The following is a 21,256-nucleotide window of genomic DNA, read 5'->3' as shown; positions in this document are numbered from 1 at the left end:
AGTGTCTAGAAGTACGCACAGGCTCAGGATTGGTGTGCCTCCAGGCTTGGAGGACTTGCCCTGTGTTGATTGGTCAACTGGTTGTTATGGCCCATAGGCCCTCCCAGGGTGATTACTATGTTCTGTACGTCATTGCTGTGCACTTGTCCGTAAAGCACACCCAGAGCCATAAAGTATAGCACCACCAGCTAACTTCTGATTGGTTCCTTGCCACGAGGCAGGCATCTGACCTCCTAGTGACCAAGGCAAGGTCAGGCAAACAAGTGTTAGTCTGTCATGGCTGCCAAAATGAGGAGCTGGTCCCTTCATTAGCAAAGTCTATGTTTTTGGATCCTGTTACTCCAGGGAATCGGCCCCTCCCATCTGTGTCTTGGCAGAGAGTTGAAAGGCAAGCAGAGGAGAGGGAGAGCATTATGAGGGATGGGGGTGGTTCAGGTGTGTCCTGTTTGAAAGCAGCCAAAGAGACATGGTCTTGGATAGGTTAAGGTTTCATATTTGACTATGGTCTAGATAGGGAGATTGTCAGTTGCTGGTTACAGTCACTGTTAGCTTTCTAGTGGTTGTAACCTGGCTCTCTGTTGGTGTAGTTTCTAGCAGGTGGGCTTCCTGGGCATTGTCATGAGGCAGAGGAGCTCCTTTTCCGAGCTGGTTGCTGCAGCAGTAGGTTACAGACTTGGAAACTCATGTGCTGTGGCCAGTGTCCATCTGTGTGCTCAGCACTTCCTGGAAGGTAGAGCTTTGGTTCTGTTGCTCATTCACAGAGGACAAAACTGCTCATCATCTGTGGTTCCTCATAATCCCCATACAAGTTTATTAGATGGACTTACCAGGACATGGGGATCCACAGGGTTTTCCTGGCCCACAGTCTCAACTTTTGCTCTGTTGCTCTAAAGTTTTTTCTACAGTGTAACCAGCCCTGGAAGCAAAGTTTGTGTCCAAAGTTAGGTTTGAAGGTTTAGCAGAAATCTCTGGGAGAATTTTAAGATTAGTGATTTCTGCCAGGTGTGGTGGCACACATCTTTAGTCCCAGCACTGGGGAGGAAGAGGCAGGAGGATCTTTTTGAGTTTGAGGCCAGCCTGATCTACATAGTGAATACCAGGCCAGCCAGGGCTACATAATGAGACCCTGTCTGATACAAAACAAACAATGAGAAAAGATTGGTGGGTCCTACTTTAAGCCCTTCTACTATTCTACATGTCATCTCCATATCCATGTAAAGTAAGATCAGGGTTTTACAAGCAGAATTTTAGAACATAGAGATTGACTTCTTCCTTCCTTCCTTCCTTCCTTCCTTCCTTCCTTCCTTCCTTCCTTCCTTTCTTTTTTTCTCTCTCTCTCTTTCTTTCGGTTGACTTCTAAGATGGTCCCTTCCAATGAGGATGCTGCTCGGTGCAGAGTGCATGCCGGGCACATGTGAGGCCCTGGGTTCCATCCCCAGTAGTTTGTTTCCTTTTTAGACATCAAGAATATACATAAGCTTCAGGGATTTTAAAATTATATTGAAAAAAATTTTTGAGATTATAATTATATCACTCCTTCCAGGGATGTTTTTAATGAAAGGTTTGATAATCTGTTTTGCTAATAATTTAGCTGATAGCCAGACACAATAATTAATTTCTAAATCAAAAGCCTTTATGAGGAATATCCAAACTAAAAATGAAATATTTATGGCTTACTTATTGGCCATAAAAATGTTGACAAGATGGCTCAGCAGGTAAAGAACCTGTCACACAACCTTGATTCCCCAGAGCCCAGGTAAAAAGCTGGGTGGGTATAAAACTAAGTAATACCAGTATAGGGAGGCAACGTTAGGGAGTCCTCAGAGCAAGCTGCATAGTCAGATTGCCAGAACAGTGAGCTCTGGGTTCAGTGGGAGACACTGTTCACTATTTAAGGTGGAGAGATGCCTGTGCCTGTCTTTATTAGCCCCACATTGCAGGGCCATATGTTGCGGACTGATGTCTTTGGGGCTGTGATAGGAATCAGCCGAACAGCCCTGGTCTGCTCCTGAGTTGGGGAGTGTGGATGAGGGAAGGCTAGCTATTTGACATTAAAGAAAAGACAAGAGACATAAGATTATATCAGGAGGGCAGTCAGTTAATACTGAAAGTGCCCAGTTTATTCAGGCATCATCTTAAGTAACCATACAAAGGTGGGGGCAAGAGCAGAAGACATCTATTATCATGTATACAGTAGATAGCAATTTCTTCCCTTAATCCTAAAGACACTTAGTAGCTGATTGTACTCAGCCTTCAGACACTCCATACCAGTATCACTTAGCCTTCAGGGTGGGAATAAAACTTGCCTGGGAGTGCTGGTGGCACACGCCTTTAATCCCAGTACTTGGAAGGCAGAGGCAGGTGGATCTCTGGGAGTTCGAGACCAGCCTAGTCTCTACAAGAGCTAGTTCCAGGACAGCCCCCAAAGCCACAGAGAAACCCTGTCTCAAAAAAACAAAAACAAAAAATAAAATAAAATCTTGCCTGGGCCTAGGCCTATTGTTATTTAGACAGGAGACCTTCACCAGCAGGCCAGGACATCCTGCAGCCATTAGCTGACATCTTAAAGACAGTGGCTCTCTGAACTTGTGTCAGGATGGAATAGATTTCCAATGTACAGGCCCGAGAGAGAGAAACCCTGCCTCATTATATAAGGTAGAGAGACTCTGTCTCAATATATATGGTGGAGAGAGACCCTGCCTAAATATGTAAGTGGAGAGTAATCAGGGAAGATGCCTGACACCAGCCTCAAGCCTCCACAACTATGCACCACATGTATGTGCACCCTCCCAGTGTGTCCACACACGCAAACACACACACACACACACACACACACACACACACACACACACACACACACACACACACACGTGTAGACCACACACATACCTATGTAAATTAAGAAGTTAGTCTCCTCTTTTGAGGAGCACAAAGCAATGACTTTTCTGGAGAAAGTATTTCCTTACAACTGGCTTGTTTCTTAACATCCAATCACCATAAGCAAAAAGGACCCAAATAGCTTCCTGGACCTGTAGTTCTGACACTGTGAATCATGGCAGGTGGCCTTCGGGAATGCTGAGCCTCTACAGGATGGAGGTCTCTATCTCTCAGTGTGGCCCTTGTGTCCTTGAGCTAACCTGTCAAATATCTCCCTGTGCAGGTCTGTGGTCAGGGATCATCATCTGCTCGTTCTGTCAGGTTGCATGTTTTCTGGTTTTTATTGCTCGGCTCAATTGGAAACTCGCCTGTCAACAGGTAACTGTCCTGATTGCTGCCCCAGTCTTTCCACAGGTGCCAGGCCAGACCGGATGTGGCATGCATTCTTTCATTTTGGGAGGTTTTTTTCTTTATGCTACTTTTGTACTTTTTTGTTATTATTGGTTTTGTTTTGTTATATTAGGATTTTGAGTACAGGACTCCATGACCCTGTTGATTCCCTTTGTTCAGTGAATAGAAAAACAGGATTCCATTGCAGGTCTCTTGCCCTGAAAAGCCAATTCCAGAAGAATTGGAACTGGACTTTTTCCAAGTTCATCCTAGTACTGTGTGTGTGTGTGTGTGTGTGTGTGTGTATGTAAGACACTGTATGCGTCTTTCTTTTCACCTTCACAGGTCAATGTGAGGTCTGGAAATAGGATGTAGAAAAGGCAGCTGAAGTAAGAAGCTGAAGAAGGGCGAATTCTTAGCTACTTTGGTCAATCTCCCCTTCAGATTAGCCTACCCCCCTCGTTTTGGAAGATAATTCCATAGCCATCCAGTAAAGCTTTATTTCACATGTCAGTTCAGGGACTTGGCTTCTCCTAAACCAGGTAGCCATGTTTAACAATGCTACCTGCTGACCCCTGCCCTTAATTTTGAGTTTCACTGACTTTTCTAGGCTCAAGTACATGCCAATTTGAAGGTGAATGTGGCCCTGAATGGGAATTCTGCTGTGTCTCAGGAGCCAGCTCACTCAGGTATGCTGCAACTCTCAGCTCTGGCGCAGACCTGGCAATACAGGACTGGAGGGGCATTTGTGGGTTAGCTGCTGTGAGCTCTTATTGCAGTGGAGCACTAAAGTTTCAGAAACTGACTTAAGCTTGTTCACTTTGATTCCACACATTAACTCACTGTTATGAATAGTTCAAACTTCTTAGGCCTTCTGCTAATACTTATAAGGGAGGTAAATGTGGCTTCCTTCTATCTTCCTGCAACCTGTGCCTGATACAATGAAGTTAGACAGGAGAAAACAGCATTTAGCTATGTCTGTAGGTGTGGGAGTCCACACACCATGAGCCACACATCCTACACACAGAGCTGTTGGAGCAAAGCCATCCCTGACCCCCAGGCTAGCTCACTTCCCAGGTTTCCAGCTTCCTTGTGATCTTGCTCTGGGGACTTTTTTTTGTATCATTAGTTTTCTACCACCTTAAAGATGCTCTTTTTAATTCATTTAATCATGATTTAACAATTATCTTGAGAAGGAGGGCTAGTTTGTAAAATTTGGGAAATGATACTTACCCTGTCTTGTTACTGTGAGGATTGCATTGTTTGAAACTGGCAGACATAGCCTAAGTATCTTGTAGATGTGACCTGGTATTGTCTAATTTCAAAAGTTTTGTTTGCTTTTGTTTCTTTGAGACAGGATCTGTGTAGTTCAGGCTAGCCTTGAATTGGCATTTAGGTGAGGATGACCCTCCTGCTTCCCAAATTGGCATTACATGCCTGGTGAAGCCTGGTGTATTATAATGTTCCAAATTATTTGTCGTGACTCTGAGGCCATTGTAACAATGTTAGCACAAGTTGAAAATCCCTAATTTGAAACATTCTGTTCCCAAGCCTTTCGGATAAGGTGAACTTACATACCCTCTTTCTTTTTAAGAAAGCTGATGCCAATCTTCTCCTTAGGCTGCCTGGTAATCTGCCTTTATTTTTCTCTTGGAAAGTTTTTAACTTAGTTTTTAATGTATTTTCCAGTTAGTATTCTTATTCCACAAGGCTGTAAGACTTGAGTCTTCATGTGAGTCGTTATCTTGCTTGGTTCTAGGTGGGTCCTTGGAGGTGAAGAGTCCCGTATTTAGTTCTGTGAATGTCTTGAGTTATGCCCCTGCTTATCTGTCCTTCATTTGTCTTGTTTTCAGTCTGAAATGCCTACTAGATACATGTCAGCCCCTTGAAAAGCCTGACCCTAGGAAGAACTCTGTCTTCTCACTCTGGCTGACCAGAGCAGTTTGTAGAGTGACTAGAAGTGCTCAGAGATAATGGACCAAATGCAGGGCTGTTACAAGCATTGTTAAGTCAGAGCCTGGACCCTGGCAGCCCTACCCCAGGTTCAGCCCCTGACGTCTTCAAGGGGCCAACTGAACAGACAAGTAATGTTGGGAGGCAGAGAGGGGATTTATTCATTGTGGCTGCACTGGAGGAGGAACAAATAAAAGGGTCCAGTGACTCCTCTCCACTTCCCCTTCAGGGTCCTGACACGAGGTTTAGATATAAGCAGATGGCACAAAGGATGCATAGGTGGTCAACACGTAGTCCTGCTCCTCAGCAACCCATCACTGATAGTCTTTCCCCCAAGATCATCTGAGAAGTTGTCAGGACTGTGAAATCTCTTTGCTCCTCTCTGGCTGGCACCAGACATCTGCCATCTCCTAGCATGAGATTTCTGGGGAAATGACAATGTATTGGGAACCATGTTGTACTAGTCTGATGGCAGAAGTCGGGGGCACGAGTATCTCTAAAAGATTTTCACTCCTACTTTGGATGGTTCCGGAGCTGTTTTTTGATGAAGTATAAAGCCAATAAGTACAACCAGGGATAAGATCAAAGAGTGTCCTGGAAATCACTCCCTCAGCAGTACTGGGGATGGGATTTGGTTTTCTATCTGTCATCATAAACAGAAACCAGGAATTGAATCTTTAAATTGTGCTCTATTGAGCACACTGGAAGATCTGGGAAGCCTGAGGGAGACCTGCCTATCTCCTCCTTCTCTTACTAGCACATTTGCAGGCACCAGGGAACAGAGGTGACTTGAGGTTTCTATTGCTGTGAAGAGACACCATGACCATAATAACTCTTATAAAGGAAAACATCTAGTTGGGGGCTGGCTTGTAGTTCAGATATTTAGTCCAATATTGTCATAGCAGGGAGCATGGCAGAGTGCAGATAGACATGGTGCTGATTGAGAGTTCTGCATCTGGATCCTCAGGCAGCAGGAAGGAAGGGTGAGCTACTGGGCCTGGGTTGAGCTTCTGAAACCTCAAAGTCGTCGTCCCCCCCCCCCCGTGACACACTTCCTCCAACAAAGGCCTGATGCTGCCACTCCCTACGGACTCTGGGGACCATTTTCAGTCAAACCACCACATTCCACTCCCTGGCCCCCACAGGCTTGTAGCAGTATCATAATGCAGAAATGCATTCTGTCCAACTTCAAAAGTCCCCATAGTCTATATTAGTCTCAGCCATGCTTAGAAGTCCAAAGTCTCTTCTGAGACTCACAGTAACCTCTTAACTGTAATCTCCTCCAAGACCAAGATTAAAAAAAAGCAGATCACACACTTCCAACATACAATGACACAGGATATATGTTACTGTTCCAAAAGGGAGTAAAGGGAGCATAGTGAGGAAATGCTCAAGTCACAAGAGGCAAAAAATAATTTCAGAGGTTAGTCTTGTCCCCATGGCCTCATGTTTGGCCTTGTCTCTGAGATTCCATAGCAGGAGAGGGCTGGCCAAGGTTACTGAAGCTTGCATTTCTCTTGAGCCAATTTGGATGACATTCAGATTGAAAGTTAACTCCAAACAAACAAACCATTAGCAGTGCATACTTGCAAACTGCTTACAGTGTGCACTCCTTCCTATAGAGCAGGGTGCAAATGTGCTCTTGTAAATAAATAGTAAAGTGCTCCTATTTCTTATTACAAATGAAACACAAATGTGTCCCTATCTGTACCCTATGACTATCTCCTGGAGCAAAGGCAGTAAAAAGATTATATTGGAGTCACTTATGCCTATTCCTATGGGAGAGACTTAGCACAGGTCAGGGCACACTTCTGAGCAAGCACAAATCATGCCTTCCGAGTACAAAATGGCAGACAGTGTTTTTTTTTTTTTTTTTTTTTTTAAGCTGCAGCAGCTGATATAAAGAAAGGAACAACGGATGAACAACCCACATGGAGTTTATTTACCTGAAGAGGGGGGAGATGGAGCTGGGTTGTCAGCCAACCCAAGAGGAGCCAAAGAGAGAGAAAGTTGGAAGGCTGGACCTTTTAAGGGAAGGCTGCACATGCGCACTGGGGTTTTGCACATGCGCAGAGTCCTCACGCAGGCCGTAATGCATGGCTGGTGACGTGGAGATGGCTTAGCAAGTTTTCCTGTGCGTGCCCCGCCTGTGTTGGGGGGGGCGGGGTCATCCAGGTGTATGTTCTTACAGACAGGAACTTCTGAACAGTGAGTGTCAGTATACTGAGGCTGTAGCAGGCAAAGCTCGTGGCAAATCAGCCAGAAAAGTGGATCAGGGTGGCTTGGCAATTTATGGCTTCATTATGGTTTTCTCTGCAGGGCCTTATCTGAAACAAACAATAATAATCTGAAGGGACATTAATAGTCATTTAAAGGGCTAGCAGCAGGTGCATGGACCTAAGATCTCTTACCTAAAAATTAACAATGGTTCTTTTATTTATTTATCATATCAAAAATGTTCCTGGAATCAACCCTCTCCTATCAATAATCATGAATAACAATCATCATTTGTACATATGAAAATAAAAAGCCTTTCACACTGCTCACTAATGTCCCTTTCCCCCACAGTGGGTCCTGAAAGCCAAGGAGAAATTATGATGATGAATCTGGAGAAAAAGGATGAGACTCAGTTGGACCAGCAGACGAACCAGCAACACGTTTTGCCTGTCCACCCGAAGGACAGCAATGAACTGTCTAGGAAACAGTTGACCCTTCGGCGAGGGCTCCTGCTCCTGGGAGTAGTTATAGTCTTGGTGGGGGGGATTTTAGTGAGAATATATGTCAGAATTGAGTGACGTGGAAGAGTCAGAGATCAAGCCACATGGGTGCTCCTCAGTTCATGAGATTAACACCTAACCAATCTATCACATATTGAAATATTGCATCAGGACTGGGGGTATTGCTGTGGGAAAGACATGCTTAGTGTGTTCAGGGCCCTCTAACAAGCAAGCTCTGTCTCTTTCTCTCTATCTTTCTCTCTCTAACACACACACACACACACACAGAGAGAGAGAGAGAGACAGAGACAGAGAATCACAGATGCACAACACAGAGAGACAGAGACAGAGTGATGGAGAATCTCTCTCTCATACACGCAGACACAGAGAGGCATGCATTATGAGTGGACAATGCATGCAATACACTTAACCTACCAAAAACCAGTGTTTGAGATACTGTACTAACCCGAAGGTTGATTTTTTTCACCCCTGTGGTTGCAAGGCCACCTGGGGGCTATAGATCACTGCCACTGTCCCATATCTCCCAAGGATGGTGTCAACACATTGGGAACCCAGGAAAAGTTCCCAGTTCAAAATGGTCTCTACTAAGTACATGTCACTTTTGACCAGTGTAGAGCCAGGCCCTTGGAAAGTGAATTACTGTTAAGTCTGGGACCACATGCAGCTTTGAACTTACCGACAATTCATAGGCTTGGAAGTGGCCAGTCATTTTAGCTCACAGACTTCAACTGTACTCATGGATTTTGTGAACTGAGAATTCAAATTTTTTTCTAATAAAGAGTAAAGTAAACACCATATTGTGGTCTAAGACAATATGGGGAAGATGATGGTGGAATATTAATTCATCCACCACGGTCAAACATGGACTGCTGTGTACCGACTGAATTCAGGGGTGGACTTGCCATTTCTTTTGCCAATTGTTTTCTAAGAGAGAAACCTATAGCTGGCCTGCTTCTGTATTCTTACTGTGCGACTTCTATTAAATACATTTTATGTCTCTGAGTTATTATTCTGTGAACAAACATCATTTATTAATCATCAGAGAGAGCTCGGATCTCCTGAGGGGTTACAGGCAGGGGAGGTCTCTGGGGTTGTAAAGTGGGGACAATTCCTGATGGTGGCCAGAGGACAAAGCTTTAACAAAGGCATTAAGACGAAACCCAACTTTTTCAGCCTCTAAAGGGTTAAGTACACACGAGACTGCAGCAATTAGGAAATTTAACTACCGTGAGTAAAACCGGTTCAATTTATTTCGTTTTTCTTTTGGTGGTTGGGTCTGGAACTCGGGGTCCGCAACAGGCAAACACTCCTCACTTAGCTACACCCACAACCCTCCGTCGGTTGGGTGTGGCTGGGACCACTTAAAGCATCCCTCACATCTTCATTCTTGCTGGGTAAATAAGATGACATTTTTCCAGCCACCCAGATCGAGGCTTGTACCGCGCGCTGGGTGACAGTTGGACTTGGACGAGGCGCCCCGGGGCGGGGTGGCGCGAGGGGCGGGTCCCCGCAGTGGCCACTCCGCCCTCCGCTCCACGTGCAGGTCCTGCCTGCATCAGAGCCTGCACCATGGAGCCCGCCGAGGACAGCCTGAGCGCGGCCATCCCGCTTCCGGAGACACCCGACGCCCCGCAGTGGCGCAGCCCTGGGGGCCTGCGGGGAGTGCTGTCCCCCGACGTGCGGCGGGAGGCGGCGGCGCTGGCGGCGCTCGCGGGCCCGGTGGTGAGTCGGACCCGGAGCTGCGGGTGCGGGGTGGCCCCAGGAGGGCCTAGGGTGACCGCCTTTCTGCTCCTCGCAGTTCCTGGCGCAGCTGATGATCTTTCTCATCAGCATCGTCAGTTCCATCTTCTGCGGACACCTGGGCAAAGTCGAGCTGGACGCCGTGACACTCGCTGTTTCTGTAGGTGTTAACTTGGTAAAGCCTCGGGAGTAAAGCTTTAACGTGTTTTATTTTTACAGTGCTAGAGATGAACTCAGGGCTGTGTGTGTGCTGGGCACATCCCTAACCCCAAGCCTCACAATTAGAAATGCAGGGGCTGGGTCTGACCCACCGCTACCATGATGATCATCCCATTTGGAAGGAGCGTCCCAAGCAGAGGCATGGTGCATGGCTACCCTAAAGGAACTACATGCCCCCCTCTGTTGAACCAAACCACCAAAGCTATTAGTTACATAGTTCTTTAAGATTGCACTATTACTCTTGTAAAGTGCCTTTGTTACAATCACACCTCCTTAGAAGCCTTTCTCCATCAATTAGGTAGGGGAGAGCTGCTTTGCTCACATTTGATCTGCACTTTCAGACATGGAAACAAAACAAAACAAAACAAAACAAAAAACCCTCCTCCCAGTGAGGAGATGACAACTGGCTCTCCCCCCGCCCCCCATTTCAGAAAATGTCCTTTCTAACTCTCTAGGATGTTGGAGTGCCCTGTGCAACAGTGGAGGCCTGCAGTTCCCCAGCATAATGCGGTAGAGAGCACGTGGCTATGAAGTCTTAATTTATGTATAGGCCTATTACTGTATTGGCAGAACTAATGCACACTCTCTCTGTCTCTGTCTCTCTGTCTCTCTGTCTCTGTCTCTCTCTTTCTCTCTCTCTCTCTCTCTCTCTCTCTCTCTCTCTCTCTCTGTGTGTGTGTGTGTGTGTGTGTGTGTGTGTGTGTGTGTGTCCCAGTGTCTTCTCCAGGTAAGATAAGCTTGGCCACTGCGTGATATTGGGCAAAGTCCACAGTGTCCTGGACACTGAGAGTTGTGAACATGCATCGACAGGGTGGCAATTAGAGACCTGGTGTTTCCTAGCCTGATGTCCCAATCAGGAAGCTCCCTTCTGGGCATCCCATCCCATCTTGTGCTTTTCCTCATATCCAGTCAACCCCCCTCAGCCCCTGGGGACTTCTTCTCTCCTGCCCTTTGCTGTCTCTTTGGTGGTGTGACTTGACTCCTCTCATCTACCTCACTGATTTCTAGGACCCCTGCCCCTCCTGCAGTCTCCTTACAGTAGAAACAAATGCTTGGCCTTATGTGTCTAGGCTCTCCTCAGCCCCTTGCCCTCCAGCCCTGTCAGTTCCTCACCCCATCCTGATTGCTCTTGCCCCATGGAGTCCTTACACTAGGATGCCCCAACCTTTTACAGCTGCTGTGGCCCTGCTGGCTTCCTGCCCCAACACTAACCAGGCAGCTCACCCTTCCCTCCTTCCTCTCCCCTCCCATTCCACATGTCCAGTCCTTTGGGCACCTGGTCCAGCACTCACCTTCCACCACACTCTGGAACCTTCTTTCTCCTCCACGCCCCTCCTCTTTTCTCATCCCCACTCTTTGTAGTAAATATTATCACGGGGTTTCTCTGAACATGTCCCACCACCTCAGCTTTTTCTCTTCCTTTCCCTCCTCTCTTTGCCAGAGTCTACACTCAGCCTTTCTTCTTTCTTTCTTTCTTTCTTTCTTTCTTTTTTTTTCTTTTTCTTTTTTTTTTCTTTTTTCTTTTTTTGGTTTTTCGAGACAGGGTTTCTCTGTGCAGCTTTGGAGCCTATCCTGGCACTCGCTCTGGAGACCAGGCTGGCCTTGAACTCACAGAGATCCGCCTACCTCTGCCTCCCGAGTGCTGGGATTAAAGGCGTGTGCCACCCTTTCTTGCTGCAGTCTGCTCTTTGCTCTCCCACCATCTCTGCCAATTCATCTGTCCTGGGTGGCTTTGTGTGTCAACTTGACACAAGCTAGAGTCATCAGAGGAAGAAGCCTCAGTTGAGGAAATGTCTCTATGAGATCCAGATGTAAGGCATTTTCTCATTTAGTGATGAATGTGGGGAGGGCCTAGCCCATTGTGGGTGGGGCCATCCCTGGGCTGCTGGTCCTGGGTTCTATAAGACGGTGGGCTGAGCAAGCCAGGGGAAGGAAGTCAGTAAGCAGCTCCCCTCCATGGCCTCTGTGTCAGCTTCTGCTTCTGCGATCCTGCTCTGTTTTGAGTTCCTGTCCTGACTTCCTTCAGTGATGAACAGCAATGCTGAAGTGTAAGCCTAATAAACTCTTTCCTCCCCAACTTGCTCTTTAGTCATGGTGTTTCGTCGCAACAAAAGAAACCCTAAGGCATTACCAGACTCTGCCCATGGTGGTCAGGAGTGTTCACCTTCATGCTAACCACCATGTCACCCGCCCCACCAATCTGGTCATCCTTCTGGCTGCCACCCCTAGGAACTGCCCACAGCATTTCAGCTCACCCTTGGCTTGGGCTACGGCCTCTGATAATTGCACTTTTCTTTATTTCTCTGCTCCCCTCCCCCTTTTTTTTTTGTTTTTTCGAGACAGGGTTTCTCTGTGTAGCTTTGGAGCCTATCCTGGCACTCGCTCTGGAGACCAGGCTGGCCTTGAACTCACAGAGACCCACCTGCCTCTGCCTCCCGAGTGCTGGGATTAAAGGCGTGTGCCACCAACGCCTGGCTGCTTCCCCCCTTTTTCATTTATTTAAATTATTAGCTAATGCCACATTGAATAGCTGAACCCAGGACCTTGCACATGCCAAGCAAATACTCTATCACAGAGACATACCCCAGCCTTCTATTCTTTCTATTTTAAATGTCCTCTGTGTTCCTTAAGTCACTATCTCCATCCTCAACACGGGCTTCTAGTTCTTATGGTGGTTTGCAAGGTGGACCAGCTGGAGACCAGAGCTTGCTGCAGTTGCATCTCCCAGGGAACGCAGGGGCTTTTCTATTCTGTCTTTGTAGTGGTGAGGATTAAGTCTCTTGCCTTACACTTGCACTCTTATACTTGCCCCTCACCTTAGGCCCTCTGTACCCATCAGCAGCCCACGGTCCTTAGAACCACTCCACACCCATTTCTTCTGCATCCCACTTTACTCTCTTGTGACGGCTTTATCCTTTCTTCCTCCCAAGGCTTGGAGGGTGTCCTTAGAGCCCTTCCTGGCGTCCCCAGGAAGGCTGAGGTCTTGGCTCTGGGCACTCATGCCTCTGCATCCTTCTCTCGGAGGAGTGAGCGCCTTATTTTTGGGAAGCTTGAGTCCTGCCACAGATCTGGTTCAACCAAATGTTTGGAGTCATACATCTCTGCTGTCCTGCCTGAGCACAACCCACGGCTCCTTCTTGTCTTTTTCCTCTGTCCTTTAGGTCAGCCTCATTTGGCTAGGCGTTTCCATCCTGGACTTTGGTGAGGATTTCAAGCCTTTAAGTTATGTGTCTGCATCACATCATCAGACTATTTGTTCTTTGTTTCATTAAAATTATTTTAAGATATATCTTTTTGGGGAAAACCAAACTAAAATTGTGTGTGTGTGTGTGTGTGTGTGTGTGTGTGTGTGTGTGTGTGTGTTGCTGTTGTTGTTGTTTTTGGCAATTTCCTTTCCTTTTCCTGTTTATGCCTCTAGAGTTTTCGATGTAAAACATCAGGAATAAGAACAACCCACAGGGAGATGGGAGGCTTGGTGGTGGTACGTGGGAAGACTGGTGTGTTCCACAGGCAGGGCTTTCTGCAGATAAGCTCCTGAATAGGGAGAGCCACTGTCAGCCCTTTGCAAATGGGTCAAGGAGATATGTTGCTTTTAATGGATGCTAACTTGTAACTAACTTTTGGGAAGATGGTGGACTCGATGATTAGATATGTTAAGTTTTATAAATTTCATTTTTGGGACAGGGTCTTCCTCAGTAACCCAGGTTGGCCTTGAATTCTTAATATTCCTGCATCAGTCGGAATTACAGGTCTTGCCATTTTGTCTAATCTTTTATTATAATGCCCACGGTAAAAGAGAGCTCTAACTCAGTTCAGTCTGGTAGAAAGTTGAACATATGTGAGCTATAGAGGATGACATGAGTTCTAAGCCAGCTAAAGGCAGTTAGTGTACAACAACAGCAGCAACAACCACAACAAACAACAATAAAAAAACCAAACACAACAGAACAAAGATACTCTCATGTGTGACTTAAAAAAGCAAACAAAGCCGGGCATTGGTGGTGCACGCCTTTAATCCCAGCACTCGGGAGGCAGAGGCAGGCAGATCTCTGTGAGTTCGAGGCCAGCCTGGTCTCCAGAGCAAGTGCCAGGATAGGCTCCAAAGTTACACAGAGAAACCCTGTCTCGAAAAACAAAAAAACAAAACAAAACAAAAAAAACCCTTTTTATAAAGTGAGTTCTTCCCCCTTTTCTTCTCCTTGATGGGTTCGGGAGTAGTGTGCACCTCACATCTGGGTCCTCATTGTACCACCAGCCCTCTGGGTTCCATGTCTGGTAGGGTAATTGTAGGACACTCCACACATGGTCTGCTATTGACCTCAGGGTTAGGGGGTGTATATTCCCAGGTATCTCGGTCCATTACTACTGTCTCAAGGTAGTGGACACTCTATAGAGAAAAGGTCTCTTTACCTCACACTTTAGGACATTTAGGAACATGCACCAGCTTTTGCCTGGCTCTGATGGGGGCCTCATCGATCCATCATCGCATGCAGATGGCATCGTGGCTTATGAGAGGAGCAGGTAGTCACACAGTGAGGCAGGAAGCAAGAGCAATTCCAGTGCCTGGCTTCCTTACAATGAACAAATTAGGTCTCAGGAGAACTTTTTTTTTTTTTTGAGCCGTCTCATGAAGCCCAGCCTGACCTCAAACTCCATATGTAGTAAAGGATAGCCCCGAGCCTCTGTTCCTGCTGCTTCTACCTCTCCAGGGTAGGAGTGACAGGCACATGCCACCATGCCCAGTTCACACAGTGCTGGATTTTCAAATTGTAAGATAACTCTCTACCTACTGAGCCCCTACATCTTCTGCCCCCTGTGAGAACTATATTAGCCCCATCCAAGGCCAGCATCCCAGTGACTTAATCACCCCCTACTAAATGTCATTTCTTGAAGACTCCGCTACCTTCCAAGTACACCAATACCAACAACCAGACTTTCAGCACATATGCCATAGGGGACCATATTTCATTAGCCAAAACACTGGGTCAGAATTTTGGTAAGTAAAGCTGTTCATTTACCTGGAGTTGACATTGGTTGCTACATGTGAGACTCAGGCTGAAGAAGTACATTGTACTTTCCCTCTTTCTCTGCTGGCCTTTAGCCCTACCCTTCAACCTATGGGCTAATCTCTGGGTAGTTGGGGAGTGAATGAGATCTGCCTGAGAGGGTGGCCTAAACCCTATTCTTACCAGACTACTAGCCAGACCTCCCAGCTTCAGGTCACACCAAGTAACCTAGGTAAATACAGTAAATTTTCTGTCACCCACTTAATGTACATGTAACTTAGGACAATGCCTGGTCATAACACCATATACATGAAGAACCTGGCACACAGTATGTGTTCCAAACACTGGGTGTTATGTGTGTATGCATGTATTTTCAGGTATAGCACCCCCCCCCTGCCGCACATGCATTCAGAGTCCAGAGGAGAAGGTGGGCATCCTGCTCTCTCCTTCTTCACTTTATTTCTTTGAGGCAGCCTCTCTTACCCAAACTGGAGCCGTGTTTCAGCTGGGCTGGAGGGTCGGTGGACTCCAGGGTCTGCCTGTCTCCACAGCACACCCCCCGAAACACACTAAGTCCTGGAGCTGCCCATGTATGCAGCTTATATAGGGGCTTTGGGGATCCAGACCCAGGTTCTCATGCCTGTGTAGCAAGCACTATTACCACTGAGCCCTCTGCCAAGCCTAGAATTCTAGGTAGATATTTTTCTTTCTGCTGCTGTGCAAGAGAGAGAGAGACTGAGACAGAGACAGAGACCTCCTAGCCCTTTCAAACGCATATCCTCTGGCAGATGAGGTATGTGGCCTTAGACAATAGGAAACCTTTCTGTTTATTTTCTAAGGTGGGTTTTGGCTCTGGTACCAAGACTGTTCTTGCTGGACTCCTGGACTCCAGTGATTCTTCTACCTCTGTCCTCTGCAGTGTTGGGAACCACAGGACACACCACAGTGCCTGGCTTTACTTTCCTAATGCAGAAGTTCTTACATACTATATTAAGAAAACCCAGGCTTGCTGGTCACACTCACTTTAATCCCAGCACTTGTTAGTAAGAGGCAGGAAGATCTCTGTGAGTTCCAGGCTAGCCGGGTCTGCATAGCAAGTTATAAGCCAGCCAGGGCTGCCTCAAAAAGGAAAAAAAAAAAAAAAAAGAGTAGGCTTTAAGCTCCCCTGGTTGACCTAGGGTGGCTGTGACCCTTGGTTTGAAAAGGCATTTTTGTTTGATAATCCTCAAGGATCCATGTGGCCATCTGAACTACCAGAGCCTGGGCTTTCATATGAGCATGCCTGCTCCTTGAAAATGAGCTGTTGAGCTGCATGCAGTGGCTTAGGCCTTTAATCCCAGCACTGGGGAGACGGAGGCAGGCAGATCTCTGTGAGTTCAAGACCAACCTGGTCTATATGGTGAGCTCCAGGACATTGAGAGCTACATAGTGAGACCCTGGGGGTGGAGTTGGATATGCATGGGGAGATGACGATGACAACCAAAAACCAAAAAACCAAAAAAACAGCTAAATAAAAAAGGGCTGGACAAAGTAGGTGGCACAGAGGAGGCAGAGGTGGGTGAATCAAGGCCAGCCTGGTCTACACACAGAGTCCCAGGACAACCAGGGTTAAATAAGGAAACCATGTCTCATAAAACCAGAATGAGCTGCTGAGGCTCCTTGGCTCTGAGCAACCACTGCCTGCTGCACTGGGCCTGTTTTTGTTGTCATTGTTGTTGTTGTTGGTTTGTTTGTTTTTCTTGTAGGTTGTGAATGTCACTGGGATTTCAGTCGGAACTGGCTTGGCTTCAGCTTGTGACACTCTGATGTCTCAGGTGAGAACCTTATGCTCACATGGGTTCTTGGCAGTTGCCTAGGGAACCGAAGACTGTGGTTTGGCAGCCCTTTTTGAATGAATGGCACAGTTACTAAATCATGTGACCAACACTCAGCTAACTCAGCTGTGACTCTCACGAGGCTTCATTTGTGACTTGTTAGGGGACACGAAGGCTACAGCTCATGCTCATGGCACAGCAGTGGGCAGGCTTTTTGAGGTGGGACAAGGAGAGGTGTGGTGGGAAAACAAACAAACAGGACCTGGGTGGCACCAGGTTCCTTTGCGTGATTTTTTTTTTAATCCCACAGTTTAAAGCACAGCAGTTTATCTGTTTTTTTTTGGGGGGGGGCGTGCAGTCTGTTTGGTATCTTTCTGCCTCCTTAAAGTTTCAGTTTGCATGTCATTTAGCAAAGGAACTCCATTTTTGTTGGTTGGGTTTGGTCTGGTCCTGGTGCAGGAGCACAGGCAGATCAATGACTCCCCTTGTGTTTGGTAGGCAGTTCTGGCCTCAGGGCCTGGTCTGCACAGGGTCCATGTCTTCCTTGTTCCTCTCTGAGCACCCATGTAAGCTTCTTAAAAGTGGTCTTTGCACTCCAGGTCCTCACCCCTGCACTGGGCTTCGTCTCCATCAATGCCTTTTCCATTACTGCCCATCCCACTGGGCTTAGCCTTTGCTGGGTCTCTTGATGCTTCTTCAATAAAATCGCCAACTACTGGGCTACCTAAACCCAGTGGGTGTCTTCCTTCCTCCACATCCCTGTTCTGTGCCCATCCCCTTCCCAAAGCTTCATTCTGCTCCTCTATGCTCCATGTGAACAGCCCCAGTTCCCAAGAGCAGGGAACATTTGTCCTTGAACACATACAATGTCATAGTGGCAGATGACTGTCAGGGACCTGGCAGTCCTCCTCTGCACCTCCCCATCACCTTCCCCCTGCCCCACCCCTTGGGCAGTGAAGCAGGGAACATGGCTGCCAGAGCTGCTGGGCCTGCTGCAAGGGAGGCCTTGGTCCCCAAGTTCACTGAAACGTTGTTTTTCCAAGTCCTTTGGAGGCAGGAACCTGAAGCGCGTGGGGGTCGTACTCCAACGGGGCATCCTCATCTTGCTGCTCTGCTGTTTCCCTTGCTGGGCCATTTTCCTCAACACAGAGCACCTGCTCCTGCTCCTAAGACAGGACCCGCAAGTTGCCAGGTGAGCACCGGCTCAGAGTTCTTGGTCAGCAGTAAGTGGCAGACATTCTCAGCTGATATGCTGGATGTGAGCACTTGGGACCAGAAACTGTGACTGTGACCACTAAATGACAGGCACAGGGCCAAGCCAGCACACACTTTCATGTTCAACACCATTTTCTCCCATAGGAGTCAAGGCACAGCTGTCTTCACTGTTGTGTTTAGAGTTGGGTTTTTATAAAACTCAACAGTCTAGTGGGGTCTCTGTCCTGAGCATGGCTCTTTCCAAAGGTTTCTGCATAACATTGTGTTGAACTTGTATCAAGTTTTCCTGTGGGGTCATCCCCCACCCTTCGCCCCCTCTCCACACTGAATAGTGACTGCTGCCTCTTCCCCCAACTTAAGGAACCACTTAGCAGCTTTGGCTGCTGCCGGTGCAGAGCACACTGCTTTGACTCAGTGTCTTCCAAACAGATGTTTAGTTTTAACTTTTAGACGATGCCCCTGAGCTGGACCTGAAGGTAGAGTGACCAGAAGCCACTTTGTTGTGCTAGGTTCTTGGAGCCCAGAGACTAACCTGAGGAGTCAACACTCATGCAAAAGCAAAAGGTTTCTTTTTATTGTTCAAGCTGGCCAGCTTGGATCTCACTCCATGGGGTGGAAATGAGATCCCAACCAGCCAAAGAGAAGCTTTTAAAGGCGCAGACCATAAGGTTGAAGGCCACAAATTTCAGAGTTTCCATGGTTACTTACGGTCATACAAAGTGCAGAGTAAAGCAGTAACTATATATTTTAAGCAAGATACATTTGAGTGAGATAAGACAGAACATGGGCTTGCAGGGTTTTGGGGTCACAGGGTCTGTCAGTTATCCCCTGGGCTGGGGGATCTTTACAACCTTATGACTAGCAATTAGCAGACAGGAATGTTGATCCAAGTGGTGAAGGGTCACCTCACCTTCTCTGAAAGCAGGGCATAGGTGCCAGCCACAGCACTCCTGATTTAAGGAGTTAAATTTTCCTTTACCATTAGAAGTTCCCTTTCTCTGTGTAGATTTAGGGCCCAAGTTTTTAAACTTTTATTAATTTTAATATTTGGTCCTTCACTTCACTGTTGGTTAAATGCTGTCTTCTTGTTCCAGGCTAGCCCAGGTTTATGTGATGATATGCATCCCTGCTCTTCCTGTAAGTTTCACAGCTGCCGTGTTTCTTTACTAGTGTATAATCATAGAAATGATAACATTAGGTAATGATTTCCATTGAGACATTTTCATACTTGTATATAATATACTTTTATCATACCTGTTTCCTCTCTTTCCTTCTTCTACCTTCCCCTGGTTCTCACGATCCTTCTCAACTTCCCCTGTCCTAACCCCTCCTTCTCAATGCTACATATGAGAGAAAATACGTAATAACTGTCCTTCTGGTTCTGGCTTTTCACCTAAACGAGGAACATAAGTTCCATTCATTTTCCATGACTTCAATCTTAATGGCAGAATAGTATTCCATTGTCTTATGTAGGCCACATTTTCTTTATCTATTTGTCCATTGATGGTCACCAAAGCTAATTCCAATGTGGGATGGTTAATCTCAGTCGTGAACTTGATGAGATCTAGAGTTGCCCGGGAGACCAGCCTCAGGGGATTATCTTTATTAGGCTGATCTGAACAGTTTATCCACCATGGGTGGCACCACTCCTTGGCTGGGTTCTTGGAGTGCACAAAAGGAGAAAGCTAGTTGAGCACAAGCATCCATCTCTCTCTGCTTATTGACTGTGGATGCAACATGACCAGCTGCCTCAAGCTCCTGCCAATAATGAACTTCCTGCCATGGGGGACTGTGCCCTTGAACTGTGAGCCAAAATGAATCCTTTCTGCCCGTGTCACACAGCTTTAATCCCAGCACTCAGGAGGCAGAGGCAGGAGGATCCCTGTGAGTTCAAGGTCAGCCTGGTCTACAGAGTGAGTTCCAGGATAACCAGGGCTACACAGAACAACACTGTCTCAAAACAGACAAACAAACAAAACCAAAAACCATCAACAAATCAGCAATAACAAAAAGAACCCTTTCCCCCTTACGTTGCCTTTAATTACATTTTACTTATTTTGCTCCAGCGGGGTTCAGGTCCCAAAGAGGAGGTGTGGAGTTGTCGAGGGAAAGAGACTGACACGATCTGAGGATAAATCAGGATGACTGCCCATTTATTGAAAATAGGCTACACCTTATATACTCTATACTTGCATTATAGTTTAACCACAAGCAATAATGAAAGCATAGTTAGTGAATCCGGGATGAAAGTGGTGATCAACATCATTACAGCATTTTTTCTTGAAGCAAAAGAAACAATAAGTTTAGCAAGAATCTAAAAGCCTATTGTCCTCTAAGACTCAGAAACCCCACCAGTGCTGTCTTACACTTTGTCCTGTGGAGTCTCAGCCTCTGTGGCCAGGAGGTGTCAGACACCGAATCCTGAGAAACAAACCCATAGGAGAGATTTTCATTCTTCAAGGGACATGACCTAGTGTTTGTACCATGTGGGCACAACAAGCTTTGAGCTGTTTTCTAACTGCATTCCTTTGATGCAATCAAAAAGTAATCATGGTACTAACTCCTAGACAGGTTGCACTGTCTGTGACCCTGCATTCAGAAAGCTGAGGTAGAATAGAACGTTTTGAGCCAGCTTGAGCTGGCTCAAAAAAGAATACAGTTTTTAAAAAGAGGAGCCGTGGAATAAAGAATCAGGAACAGCATTGTGGCAAATAAGTGGGGCTGGAAGGCAGGCAAAATCACACCCTGAGCTGCTTTAAGGCTCCCCAACACCCAAGTAGCCCAGACCCAGCTGGGGCTCCTCATCATGCCATGGACCTATGCTCAGAGGTCAGAAGACAAACATGTAACAATCAATTCTCTCCTTCCTCCATTTGGGTCCTGGGGAGTCTGGTGCTCAGATCCTTGTACACAATACCCATGGGGGTCATGCTCATACCCAAGCCCTTGCACTAGGGCTCTGAGACTGAGTTTCCTGTCTTCTGGGGGCCCAGCTTGGCTCCTGTACACCTACAGTTGGGAGGCTTCTTGCCAAAGATGGCTACAGGTCATTGTTTCTGCCTCACTCCCTCTTCAGACAGTTGAGGATGGGATGTTTGCTTCAGCCACTTGGAATCCACTCTTTTCTGCTCTTCAGGAAGTGAACCTTTCATCCCCTCATTCTGGCTTTTGTTTAGGGTGAATCTGGTTTTCTGGATTTTGAAGTCACATGATCAGTAAGAAAGTATCCTAAAAACCAGAGTAGACAATGATAGCATAGAAGACCAGCCATCTAATCCTTGACAGGGTGCCAAAATACGTATTG

The 21,256-nt window shown here is 46.7% G+C and overlaps 2 protein-coding genes across 3 annotated transcripts in view; both read left to right on the top strand.

The window, feature by feature from the left end:
• The window catches only part of LOC100774248 (multidrug and toxin extrusion protein 1), a 36,874-nt gene extending 27,976 nt beyond the window's left edge, over positions 1–8,898 (top strand). For both annotated transcript variants that reach the window (XM_027427254.2, XM_035448075.1), the window contains exons 15-17: positions 3,161–3,255; positions 3,878–3,956; positions 7,789–8,898. In XM_027427254.2, coding sequence (XP_027283055.1) covers positions 3,161–3,255; positions 3,878–3,956; positions 7,789–8,015 — 401 coding nt within the window. In that variant the 3' untranslated portion in view covers positions 8,016–8,898. The remainder of the gene's footprint in view (positions 1–3,160; positions 3,256–3,877; positions 3,957–7,788) is intronic.
• A 629-nt stretch (positions 8,899–9,527) lies between these two features.
• Positions 9,528–21,256, top strand: part of LOC113836755 (multidrug and toxin extrusion protein 2) — a 44,031-nt gene continuing 32,302 nt past the window's right edge. Inside the window, exons 1-5 of the mRNA XM_027426198.2 lie at positions 9,528–9,680; positions 9,757–9,858; positions 16,669–16,737; positions 17,781–17,929; positions 19,047–19,089. Coding sequence (XP_027281999.1) covers positions 9,528–9,680; positions 9,757–9,858; positions 16,669–16,737; positions 17,781–17,929; positions 19,047–19,089 — 516 coding nt within the window. The remainder of the gene's footprint in view (positions 9,681–9,756; positions 9,859–16,668; positions 16,738–17,780; positions 17,930–19,046; positions 19,090–21,256) is intronic.

This window comes from Cricetulus griseus, chromosome 7, assembly GCF_003668045.3.
Source record: "Cricetulus griseus strain 17A/GY chromosome 7, alternate assembly CriGri-PICRH-1.0, whole genome shotgun sequence".
NCBI lineage: Eukaryota > Metazoa > Chordata > Mammalia > Rodentia > Cricetidae > Cricetulus > Cricetulus griseus.
The sequence above is the reverse complement of the archived record's forward strand: the minus strand, read 5'-3'. Positions and strand labels throughout refer to the sequence as shown.